The following is a 13,677-nucleotide window of genomic DNA, read 5'->3' on the forward strand; positions in this document are numbered from 1 at the left end:
TCGAGAGAAAAAAAATGAATTAAATTAAATTAAATTGATGGACGGATCATTGGTGTTTTGTTACATAACAGCACCTGTAGCTACGAGATGGTCAGTGTTGAATTTAAAAAAATATGCTAAGACTAGTGTGTGTTTGTGTGTGTATGTATTTGATGAGACCACATCCTCAACTTGTTCAGACAAATAAATTCTTAAAGTGGTTGTTCATATCCAACAACCCCCGCCCCTGAAAAAAAACAAACTAAAAACACTTATCTCTGCTCCACTCTATTCTTTTCCTTTCTTATCTCTCTTTAATTCATTGTCCTCATTTTAAACTATCTTCCTGTCTCTAAACATGTGGTTTGAATTTTCTACCATTCAAATTGGATAATAAAAAATGTTTACTGCTAAGAAAACAAATAGAAAGGAATCCTAATAAAATGTTTGAGACTAAGTTGAGAGTCAAGCTGAGTGCAAGAGGGACCTGATTCATGTCAAGAGAAATTCATTTGGAAGACAAGCTGAAGAACACATTGAGGAAAAGGAAGTTTGTGTATCTGTGAGTGACGCTTTTGTTTCACAGTATTTCTGCTCACGATCACACGTACCAGCTTGACTTCTTCTCCTCATGTGATTGTATCCAGGTATAAAGATTACCGGGAACCGCCCTGGTCCCCGGATGCGTACACGTTCTCCAAACAGTACTGGTGTGTCCTGGCCGCTCGGCTGGCTTTCGTCATTCTCTTCCAGGTATGACCTCAGTCAGTTTGATATATTAGTTACCTGAAATCTTATCATTATTATTATTATTATTATTATTATTATTGTTGTTGTTATTATTATTATTATTATTATTGTTATTATTATTAATACTATAATTTTTTAAAAATCTGTTTTTGTGTATGTGGATCATCCTATAGTCCTCTCCTGATATATTACAGAAATATAAACAGATTTCTTGAGTCAGTTAATGACCAATGTCTCACTTTCTGTTCACCTGGATGCCAGAATAGCATAACACATGTTTAAATACATGAAATATGTCAGATATACTGTATGTCAGAGTTCCTGTTCCTGATCATTTCTTTCAAGTCTACACATTAGAGGAGGAGCTGATGTGAACGATTGTTTGTCCTTCATGTGACCCCGTGATGAGCTGGCATCTCATCCAGAGTGTACCCTGCCTCACGCCTGTTAGCTAGCTGGGATAGGCTTCAGCAGGACTTTTTTTTTTCCAGGTACCTGCTTTATACTATATTCCCTCTATCACTCTTCTACCTTTCATCCTCCAGAATCTGGTGATGTTTCTGAGTCTAGTCGTTGCCTGGGTGATCCCTGATGTTCCTAAAACCATCATGGAGCAGCTGAAACGGGAGAAGAAGCTCCTGGTCGACATGTTCCTACGGGAAGAGAAGGAGAAATTCCAGCTCATTCAGAGCCTGTTCTCTAAGGATACCAGCCTCTATCCGGGGGGGCACACGCTCCATCCGGGTCAGGGCCCCTTCATGCCGGGACGTTACAGTACTCTTCCTCCGGGTCCAACGCAGGGCTTGTCCGATGATAGAGAAGGCGCCAGGGTGAGGTGTAGGGCAGCCAGCTTCAGCCACAGAAACATCCCCCCCTCGCCCAGAAATAAAAATGAGAATTCTAGACACACGGCGGTGTAGCGTGTGAACCACAAACCTGCTGGGGTGCTCTGGACGAGCTGCGGGACAGGACTACATTTTTCTCTGGTTATTCAATCCATGAATGTTTCTGCCTGTGTATTTTGTATTCTGGTGTGTGTGTGTGTGTGTGTGTGTGTGTGCGCGCGTGTGTGTGTGTGTGTGTGTGTGTGTGCGTGTGTGTGTGTGTGATGCGGTAGTGCTGTGATTTTATAAAATCTAAGCATCATTTTGAACAAATATGTGACTTTATTGGACCCAGTGTGGATAAATGTTTAGTTTCCACGCTGTTTGAATGGATGTTTGCGCCGACTGTTTACCTGATAAAAGTGTTATAATTTTTACTTTTTGGTAAAAATAAATCATTTAGTGAGGCACACTTGCTTCATAGCGTAGACAAGCAATAATTACTGTATTAGGCTGAACAAATGAATATTAGAAGAACCTAGACAAACCTGGAGATAGAGAAAGGAAAGCGATGATAGATTCAGTACAGACAGATTTTTTTTAATTATAATTTTTGTTTTGTTCTTTTTGATTGGATTGAACTGTAGATTGTCTCAATTTTCCTGCTTTATGTGCATATACACTTTATGTATTTTTGTTTTAAGCATAACTTGTAGCAAATACAGCATTCCACATTTTCTGTACTTTTCAATACATGGTACTAAAAAAACACATATGAGCCTTCCAAGAAACTGAATCATTTACTTTACACCATTTATTGTGTTTCAGATACTTTTGAATCCTTTTTGACTAAAACTGTACAGTTAGGGCATTCTTCTGTTGTTTCTCTCCACTCACCCGGCCCTGTGTTCAGCTGAACACTGCATGCCCATATCGCACACTACTGCATGCCTCTCATCACCGAACTAATGTAGTAGAAATATTTGATTTGTGACACAAAATGTTTTTTTTCTTTTGACTGATTAGATTGCAAGTTATTTTTAGTTATTTTTCATGTAATGGGAATAGGACGGCCAAAGGTTGAAAAAAGAAATAAGCAGACAGAGTTAAAGGGGGCCACATCTTTTGAAAAAGTGACCGTGATGAGACATGAGATAACAATCTTCTTTTCATTGTCAAGTGATGAAATAAAGCATAGATTAATCATTCAATACCAGAATGAGCAGTATGAAATTCTAACAGGTCGGTAGCTAATAGGTAGAAGGTACTAGAGGAGCTAAAGCTCACATGTAAAACGCCTTGGTGGGGAGTGTTGCCCAGCTTTTGGACGCTTCTTTAGGCGTCTTTAGGTCCATTTATAATAAAATAGAGGCCACTTTCTCAGCAAACCCAGACGGTGTTGATTGTCATTCAAAATATTTTTTACTTTACAGTCATTCCCTCTTTAACAGGAGCGTTTTTTGGTCGTGTGGCTCCATGGGGAACTGGTGTTTCATCTGGGGTGTACCCCACCTCTTGCCCGTTGCCAGCGGGAATAGACTCCAGCAGACCCGCCAGGTGGACAAGAGGCTGAAGATGAGACGAATACGATCATCTCATCAGCAAAAAATAAATAAATAAATAAAATAAAAATGGATGGAAGGATGTTCATAATAAAAATAAATCTTTTGCTCGAACTGAAAAAAACATTAGAAATGGTTTAAAACAACAACATGTCTTTGGTCACAATTTAATTTTGATGTTTGATCCAAAATTGACAATGTTAATGTTGTTGGGGGGTTTTTTTACCTGATATTTCCTCTGAGCACTCAATGGAGTTAGAATTGAATTTACTCAAGATAGAAAGTTATTTCATGAAATGCTGTCGGTCATCCAGCTGCTCTCCTTTCTTTCACACCTATTACATCTCTGTGCTCATAAATCTGCAGTTTTACAACATTTTGTTGTTCTCCCAGGCTTTTCTCATATTGATGCACTCCCCCTCAATTTGTCTGCACTTTTTTCTGTTTGACTAAATGCTGAGTTGACCTGAATGAGCATGAAGACATCAGGTGACAAGCAGGCAGAGATTTTACCGTCTGCGGCTCTGAGGGAAAATAACTCTCACTGTTCAACACGCACACACACACACGCACGCGCACACACACACACACACACACGGACACACACACAACACACTAATAATACTAAGTGTCCAATCCAGATGATAACAGAATGGAATTGAATGCTATGATTAATAAATTCCTAATGAATTGGTATTTAGTTTTAGTAAAGACTATAATGTGTGATTAAATAAACAGACTTATGAATAAAATAACTAAATAGGTAAATGAGTGGGTTTCCTTTTATAAACACCAATAATCAGGTGGAAATCTGTTCCGTGTGCAGGGACTGTAATAATTTATGTAGACCTCACCGAGGTGGTTGTTTGGGAATAATTAATAATCCTATGAAGGTACAGAACGTTCATAGGATAAATTCAAATTGCTAGGTAGAACCATTCATTTATAACATTTCTAAAGTCATAAAAATGTGAGTCAGTTCTGAAACACAGGTGAGATGAGTGTGATGTGTTTCTGTACAGTCTGTCTGTACATGAGCTGAGTAGCATTGTCTTTAGCGAATCAGAGTGTGAAGCTTTACAGTAGTTCATCCTAGCGGTGATAAATGTTTCTGTGTTGTTTGAGACAGAAACTTTGATTGAAATGCGTTCTTATGTTGAAAGATGATGCCTTCGTTTTTCACACGTACACTTGTGACTAATGTCTTTTCCTACTATTTCACATGGAGTCATCGAGATAAAATCATCGCCTGTCAGTTTGTTTGTCTTACACACCGGATATAAATTCACCACTAAACTAACATAACATCAAAGTTGGAAGCAGAGTTTTGTGAAGTATTCGCTTTATCATAAACTAATACTTCCTATTTGACTGCGAGTGGTTTCACGTAGTATTATGTTTTTCTACCATTTCTTTATTTCCTTTCACAGCCAGCAGCTGGCTTACTCCATTGGAATGGTTGCGTACGATGTAGACTGGTATACTGGTATTGTCAGCAATACCCTTAGCATGAGAACTCTGCTCTTGGTCAATATAATGTATTATATACGTATAAAGGAATTCAATGCTTAAACAGACTACATTTACCACCAACACTGATGTCCTAATTCTGTTTTACTTCCAGTAAAATTTGGAGCTGCTCTTGAATTTCCAACTCCAAGCACAACTGTTTGTGTTGACAGCTGGTTTTAATGTCTTATATGGACTGCATGATAAAACACTTGTGGTAATTGTATTATACTGGTTAATGAGAGATTCTTGACATGTTGTGAGATAATCTGACTCTTATCTCATTGATCTCCTTGTAATCCACATACAAAGTTACCGAAATGGTTTCAATGTTAGATGATACAGTGGCAATGCAACCGGCTTAGCAGCAATATATGCGGATAACTCTGCATGTATGGACACTGAAATGCTTTTGTTGATGAGCATTATAGTGGTTATTATCTCTGGTACGTGTTTGTTCTTGTAGGCTGACATCAGAGGAGTTCAGGTGGAACAATGTCTGGGCTTGGTATGCCTTGCCTGGAAATTTTTGGCAAACATTAAATTGGATGCATTATACCTGCAAAAAATGCAGGTATAATTCCTAATATTATCTATTGTCCTCCCTGTCATTGTCCACTTTATCTGTCACTGGTTATACTGTAAACGTACAGAAAATATACAAAACTACCTTAATTCTGCGTTACCAATACTAAATCAACATAAAGATATATTTTTAAAATGTTCTCTACTAAACTGTGAATGAGAATGTTATATACTTACAGTATATACTAACCCTAACCCATTTAGGGTGATTCGATGAGATGGTACAATCCCTGGGACTATGGGTGGTCCTCCTCCCTGAGCCAAACTTGCGCCTGACCGCATACTTGAGTAGAAAAGGAGCTGCTGCTTCACGGCCTTGGTTAGCCTCTGGGACACATCATCAGTTGTGTCCTCAGATCATGGAGCATTTCGGCCAGTTATCACAATACGCCCTCAGCTGAGGCAGGCCCACCACAGGTTGATCAGACCTGGATGTGTGTCCCAGGGCTAAGCATTTGCCTTGGGAGATGGCAGTAAATTTTATGTTGCTTAGGCTATGATTCCATACCCCAGAGTTCACTCCATGTGAGCTTCTTGTTCTCGACACCCTCCCACATCATCCACAGCTCCTGCTTGGCTTGTTCTTTGGCTTTGGAACGTCTGGTTGTTTCCGCACCTCCTCTACAACCACAGTTCGCCTCAGCTGTGGATGCCTTTCGACAAAGAGGAGTTACCGTTCCAGAGCCAAAACCTGCTCTGCCTCGCTGAACATGGCCCACTACATCACGGTGGAGGAGGGAAGATTTAGCATGTAGGACAGCTGTGGTCGGGGTCCACTTTCTTTCTGTTTCTGTTTCTTTCTTCCAAGGTGGGAGGGGCACCTCTCACCACACGGTCCTGGGAATCAGTGAGGGACATCTCCAGCCTCACCTTGGCACATTTGAACTCTTCAACGTTGCTGGAGATTGGTAGGGACAATGCCCCGTCGCTATAGAGTCCAACGCTGCTGAAGCACCTTGGGAGCCACTTCCTCACATGGGAGTTCACCAGCCTTTCCAAGCGATTAGCATGACATATAGAGACCTCATGCGTTGTCAATGGCCACTGGAGTCGGGTTAACAACCCAAAGTGGAGGCGCTGGAGCTTCAATTTCCCTGGTAGTGTGGTGTTGTTGATCTGCCCAAGGCCGTTGGCTGCGTGTCCTTCCGCAGTTGCTCGATTTGCTGGGTGTCTCTGAGGTCTGCATTATACCATCGTCCGAGCCTCTTGATGGGCGTCTCAAGGAGTTTTGGAATTGGCCTTTAACGATGGAAATACTGCGTGACTTGCTTGGTTTGAAGTCAATTTGCGCCCATTGAATGTTTTCCTCGAGTTTCTGCAGCAGTTTCTGCATGGTTTTGTTGTTGTTATGATGGCTATGTCATCCATATAGACTCTAATAGGTGGAAGACACAGGCCATTCCCGGTCCTCTCACCTCCCACTACCCAGCGGGATGCCCGTATAACCAACTCCATTGCCATGACGAATGCCAGAGGGGAATTTGTGCAGTCCACCACGATGCCAATTTCCAGATGCTGCAAGACGGTTGTGCTACCCTCCGCTGTTACACAAAACTGGAGATTCTGGAAGTAGCTCTGCTACGCCAAAGTAGATGAAGGCCATCCACGAGATATTGTCTGGGACTGACCCAAAGGCGTTGGTGAGATCTAGGAAGACCACATGTAGGTCCCTCTGTTCCTTTTTTGCAGCTTGTATCTGGTGGCAGATCATTTGACCGCTCAAGGCAGCTTTAGATAAAAACATGTTATTTTCAGCCTCAATGGCTTTTGCAGTCTTAAAACTGCAAACCTTGTTGTATGATTATTAATTTTTATTGAGTTTGATTTAATTCATTCACAGTGCAACTACAGCCGCTACTTTTTTCTTTATTTAATTAAAATTTTGTTTATTATATGCGCCTTATAATCCGGTGTGCCTTATATATAGAATAAATTATAAAATAAACAATTCAATAAAGATGCGCCTTATAATCCAGTGCATCTTATAGTGCAGAAAATACTGTATATAAAGTATATAAAGATAACTCTGCTTATTAACTATGAGCCAATGAGTATTTTATGTTCAACAGAAGTGGGGATTTTAGACTACACTATAATTTTTTAATGCTATAGGCCAGAAAAAGATAGCTGGGCTCTTTCAAAAGCTAATGAATCCACCTATTAGCAAAATAGTACCAAGCTTACATCTTCATTGTGCTACTTCATTTACCGAAAATTTTTTATCTGGGCCATACTAATGGTAAAATAATTATATTTCCTAGAATGAGTTATTCTTAAGGAATGTCTGGGGTTTTCGTGCTCAAGAACAAACCTGTGGCCTTTCCTAGTCCCCATTTATCTTACGTCTGAATACATTTATCTGCTGTTAAAACTGAGAAAAAGTAAAGAAGAATGCTGCATTCCATTTTCTCTATATTTATTAATTTTGAAGCACACAAAGGCGCTCCATTTTTAGTTTGTTTCCAGTCTGAAGCATCCACATCATGGTGAGTATCGTTGCTTGATTGTGACGGTGGCGTCCTCACCGTGCATCCCTGATGTCTCTGTTAACGCTGCAACTCCTGCAGAAGAAGAAGAGATGCGTGACTGCAAATAATAAGTCTCAAGCTTTGAACTGTCCACTAATTCAGAAGATAATAATGTAAATTAGGTAAAAAAGGTCTTGAAGCTGTAATAAAAAAATACATGGGCTAAAGACATGAGACAGAGGGAGTGTTTAATGAAATACCAAAATTCCTTTCAGGCAACTCAAATCTCATTTAAGTCCAGTGCCAGCTAAAACACAAAGCAGCGATGATTTGTCACAAGAGTGACCTGATATAAAAGCTAACTTTGTGATGTCAGCTTTGAACTATTCAGTTTATCAATCATCTACTTATTTATTCAGTCAGTGTAGCAGCTTCTGATCAGTGATCCTTAACTAGAATAACTGTGAACTTATTGACATGCAGTACTCATCAGTGTCTGGTTAAAACTCATCAGTGTGTGTGTGTGTGTGTGTGTGTGTGTGTGTGTGTGTGTGTGTGTGTGTGTGTGTGTGTGTGTGTGTGTGTGTGTGTGTGTGTGTGTGTGTGTGTGTGTGTGTCTTTGTCACCCTCAATCTCCTGAGCATTGCTATCTGTCTTACCCTTCTCCAAGCTGGAGGTCATCTTTGCTGTCTCAGTGCCACATGAACAAATGTAAAAAACAACCCCCAAACAAACAGGATCTCTGTGGGCAAAACCTTTTATTAGTTGAGCTTTAATTTTGTATTTTCAATCATTTTGGACATTTACTGCCTTGGTTTTTGTCACCGAAATTAAATCTAGTCTATTCGCTCCCATGCTGATATACTGATTCTATAAGGTAAATTAGTTGTCATAGAAACTTATTTTTGAGTTCTCAGAACTAAAGTTACACTACTTTACTCCACTTCTGCAGGCAGGGTTAGGGTCAGGGTTAGTCTTAGGGTCAGGGTCAGGGTTAGGGTTAGTCTCAGGGTTAGGGTTAGGGTCAGGGTCAGGGTCAGGGTGAGGGTCAGGGTTAGTCTTAGGGTCAGGGTTAGGCTTAGAGCTAAGGTTATCATCTGGTTATCTGATGATAGAGAGTGAAATGAGACATTTGCAAAGCCTGACTGTAATCTGACTTATATAAGAATGTTGTAAGAACCAGTTTGAGCCCATCACAGATCAGAAAAGGACATTCTTGAGTTTAGCTGAAGGATTTTCAGCAGATGTAACATTATAATTTACTGTCACACAAATCTGTCATCAAAATCCTTCAATGATGCATTGCTCTTTGCACATTTTAATACTAGAGAATGTAAATGTACTGCATGTACTCTATTCAAACTTCAACATACATTTCACAGCTGCAAACCAGCTTCATTCAGTAAAAGAAGTAAGTTGACGGAAAACACCCACAATCCATCACGCTAAATCTTCTCTAATATCTGAAAGGTCTGTGGGACCACATTGAAGATTACTGTGTCCCTCTGGTACATGATATAACAGTACAAGCATTCTGCTGGGGCTGATACTCCGATCCTCCAGTGGGCGTGTCCGTGTGTCCACAGAGGCATGTGTGAGACTGATTTAAAGGATGTGTGTCCCTGACCTCAAATTGGACTCGTGATTACTCCAGTTTCCTGCTGTGTGTTCCTACATGTATGTAATGTGTGTGTGTGGAGAGAAACTGAAACCATCGAGGTTTGTGCCTGATAGACTTTTAACAGTTCCGATGGGATACGTGTGGGGTCACTGTGGTAGTTTCTGTCAATGGGCAGTCATCAATGAAGACTGTAATGCTGTGTGTGTGTGTGTGTGTGTGTGTGTATGTGTGTGTGAGGGCGGAGGTGGGGAGCGATGTGGGAGGAAGTTTCTGTTGATACAAGAAGAGGCCAATAAGTTTAAGGAGGAAGACTCGCTGACAGTGAAGGTGGAAGCGTTTAAATCGTCTCCCCAAAAGAAAAGGAACCTTTGAACATTTGAAGGAAGAGTTTATTGATAGTTAATGGGAACTTGTTTGTGTTGTGTGAGAAGTCGTGAAAGTTGAACAAATTGACCCCAATCAGTGTCAAACGGACAAACTCTGCACCTTGGATTTTTTTCAGATTTGAACGATACTGAAGCCACTTGGTCTGAGACGAACAGTTCAGCTAAGGTTGAACTATGTGACTTCAATTTTGATTGATGCTTTTTAATTGAAAAAACCTGTAACACTTGTTTTCTCTTTGTATCCAGAACATCGTGATGTCGTTTGGAAAGAATTAAATAAACCGTTTGCACAAGGGTGAAAATATCCAAGTACAGTCATGAACATAACATTTTTATTCTGTAGCTTTTTTAACACAAATATAGCTCAAAGTGAGATTGTACTCTGATGCTAGATGACGAGATAAAAAAGGATAAAAATATCCTCTAACCATCACAGATTTGTCTCAAATTTAATGCCAGTCCAGTATTTGGGATGGGGGGGTTGATGGGGACGTCTACTCGTCTCGTGTTTGGGAGATCCACAGATTTAATTGTGAGGCCACGTGTTCATGTCGTTTCAATCCTGCATGCAGCCTCCTCACCTACAGAAATTTAATTGGAAATAGCGATAAAATGCACTCTTTTCATGAATTTATGATTTTAATGGGTAGTATTTGTTCAGTTTGTTCTTATTTCCACCAGCGAGGGTTGTCAGTGAAGCAGACAAATTTAATCTCTCGCTGGTTAACTTGGAGATATTACAGTGCGCTTCTGGAATCCCTCTGGCTCAACTTCAGCATTCCAGCATTGAGTGTGAGGATGTGAGACGTCAAGATTAACACTTGTCCAAAAGTGACTGTGTGTGTGCGCGTGTGCATGTGTGTGTGCGTGTTTAGCACTGTAAGTGTAAGTGATGTTTGAGACAACTCAGCCCAGCGGGCTGGACAGAGGGCCGGGGTTGTTTCCATGGGAGTGATTCTGACTCCGACTTGAATGTGAGATTGAACCTCACAGGTAAATTAACAATGACTGGTCCAAAGTCATGCTGCCTGTCTACATGGGTGTTGTTTCTATAAAGCACAGCGTCTTATTTGCAGGGAAAAAGCGGTTTGACGCCTGATGATAAAAATGACTTTAGATGCTGCAATCTTTCATTTAACTTTGACCAGGGATACGTGAAAAACAAACTAAAAAACTGAAAAACGGATAAAATCCAAAATCTAAAGTGATTTCTTCCCTTCACAGCTGGCTTCCTTTTAAATTGTGCTGACAGACTCGAGGCCATTCTGTCATTGCACCGCTTACTGCTGGTTGGTTGTTGTGCGAAACCCGTGTCCTCACTGATGTTTGAGAATAAGATTGCATGCATGCATCGGCAGGAGTCTCAGGAGAGCCAAGTGAGAACGGTCGAGGTTGAGCTGATGTCGTTTAGCGAATGCCTTCATGCTCTGCCAAAGGCCGAGACTAAGAAGGCTGTTTGGTTTCACAGATGTACAGTGTGTGTGTGTGTGTGTGTGTGTGTGTGTGTGTGTGTGTGTGTGTGTGTGTGTGTGTGTGTGTGTGTGTGCGTGTGTGTGTGTTCACTTGTCTTGCCCTTTACTTTTTGGCAGTCTCACCTTTTCCTTCTCTTCCCTCTACAGCCTCTTCAGATCTGAAACAAACACACACACACACACACACACACACACACACACACACACACACACACACACACACACACACACACACACACACACACTGTACATCTGTGAAACCAAACAGCCTTCTTAGTCGGACAGATCTAAATCATAACTGATGAAGCAACTTGGTTTTAAAGGTCGCATAATTAAGTGAATGGAGTACCAATATAAATATAATGATTATTTATTAAAAATAATCATTAAATAGAAGAATAGTTACATAATCAAACAAATGTTCTTTACTTGTTGAGAATACTGAAGAGCTCCTGAAATGTTTTGTGGGGGAAAAAACTACATGAATATGTTTGAATTTACATATCTGGGTGAACTTTTCTTTTAAGATTTTTGGGCATCAGACAAAATCCCAAAAGACTGCCCATCATCATAAATACCCTGTGGCATCGGTCGTGTGGGGAAAAAGGCTGTTTACCTATAGATGCCAACATGTGAAATGGGAAAAATATTTTTAAAAGTATTCAATTCTAATTTAAAAATAATGTGCGTGAAGTTAGGGACGTTAGAAAGTAGGACATCTTATCTTCAGGGCAAAGGGAGAATGAATAGTTTGGTGATTCATGTGGCTTTAGAGTCTTTCACCATGATGATGCACACAGATTTGAAACAATTCTCAAGAATGGTTTCAGGAGTACAATAATGAGTTCAAGGTGTTGACGTGACCTCCAAAAGGGAGAATTAATGAGAAATGAACACATTAAAAGCATCGTGTACAAAAACATGAACAGTTCAAACAAGTGCAGCCATTTCCCTGCATGCACTGGTGTTTGCAGTTAAGCCTTTTACTTTGATTCCAGCAGTTCATAACGTACCTCTGACATGAAATCCCTTGAAATCTTTTCATGTGAGTCATCTTAATCCAGTACAGATCAGCTGCTCAAGAGAATTTTTCCATTTTCATTGAACGATTGAATGTGATTCGAAGTTGTCAGGTTGCATAAGCACAAACATGCAATATAATAAAGTATCAGCAATTAAGGTAAAACAATTTACTTCAGTCTAAGGCAGGGGTGGGTAAGCGTTTTGACAGGTGAGCCACACAGAGTTCAGCTGAGGATTAAATGGATGTAGTGTTTATTTGTACTGATGCAAATAACATGTAAAAAACCCCATTATATTACATTTTGGGGTCTTTAACAGGCAGCAGAGCATACATATGCAAGGTTTATTGTAACAATACTTTTTACAGCTGTTTAGCTACAGATGCCACATTGGTTGCGTTTGTCAACTTATATAAAAGGATAAATAACTAAATATCTATAAAATCCACTTATTTGTGTTTTTCTGTTTTGGTTCTGGTATTTCTGCTGGACTTACGGCTACAAGCCTCATTTAGCAACTACTACTAGCCTGACAAAGCAGTAAAGCTGATCCAAGTCAGTTTATATCAAATACTGTTCATGTATACTTTAAATTATTTTATAGAAAACATATGAAGACAATAATTTGACACATATGAATACAAAAGTTAAAACCTGAATGCAACACAACGCAAAAATCCACACAAGTGGGTTAGATACACAATTTTCTAAAACAACATATTAACGGATCCACAAGAGTGATCCAGAATGTGCCCCCTTTACTGGGGGCAAAAGACGGGGGTGGGGGTGGGGGGGATATATGTGCTCAAATCTTCTTCTTTTTTCATTATCCCATATTTGGTGGGTAAACCGCAGACGTAATGATGCAAACAAGCCTGATTTTCTGAATTCAGTTGAACAATTTACTACAGAAGAATCTGCAAACAGTTCCAGATCACAGATTAAGGGCCTCTAGTTGGATCCCAACATATGGATGCAATAAGGAGGCTATAATAAATATTACAATGCGTTTTAGTTTTAATTAAATAGCCCTTAATGTGTGAAAACACAAATTACACTTAAACTGTGCATAGTTTAAGTGTAATTTAAACTATGCACAGTTTTAAAAAACAAAACAAAACAGCAATACACTTCCATCCACTGATTTCCTGCTTCACATAGCTTATTGACAAAACTTACATTTGTTTGTTTTTCCTTTTTATTCTTGACCATTATCATCACTATTTATAAAGAATAAAGACTCAAAAGTTCCTGCTCCTGTTGCTTGACTTTTCATGTGTGTTTGAGAACAGTGGGAAAGGTTATTGTCATTAAGTTCACAGTCATCAAACTGGTCCCACTGGGGTTGAGGTGAAGTTTCCATCCATCCTTGAGACAGTGGCAGCAGGCATAGTGAGGCAGACCAGATGTCCCCTCATAAAAACACAACCCACAGAATTAGGTCATTCAACAAAAGCCCTTAAAGCCTATGGCTGTGATAACTAAGTTCCCCTTATCAT

General features: G+C 39.9%; 1 protein-coding gene across 3 annotated transcripts in view; it reads left to right on the plus strand.

Annotated features, from left to right (window-relative positions):
• The window catches only part of LOC137589536 (anoctamin-1-like), a 51,561-nt gene extending 48,467 nt beyond the window's left edge, over positions 1-3,094 (plus strand). For all 3 annotated transcript variants that reach the window (XM_068307368.1, XM_068307370.1, XM_068307369.1), the window contains 2 exons: positions 627-732; positions 1,275-3,094. In XM_068307368.1, coding sequence (XP_068163469.1) covers positions 627-732; positions 1,275-1,649 — 481 coding nt within the window. In that variant the 3' untranslated portion in view covers positions 1,650-3,094. The remainder of the gene's footprint in view (positions 1-626; positions 733-1,274) is intronic.
• Positions 3,095-13,677: the final 10,583 nt, after the last annotated feature.

The sequence above is a fragment of the Antennarius striatus genome, chromosome 22, assembly GCF_040054535.1.
Source record: "Antennarius striatus isolate MH-2024 chromosome 22, ASM4005453v1, whole genome shotgun sequence".
NCBI classification, from domain to species: Eukaryota; Metazoa; Chordata; class Actinopteri; order Lophiiformes; family Antennariidae; genus Antennarius; species Antennarius striatus.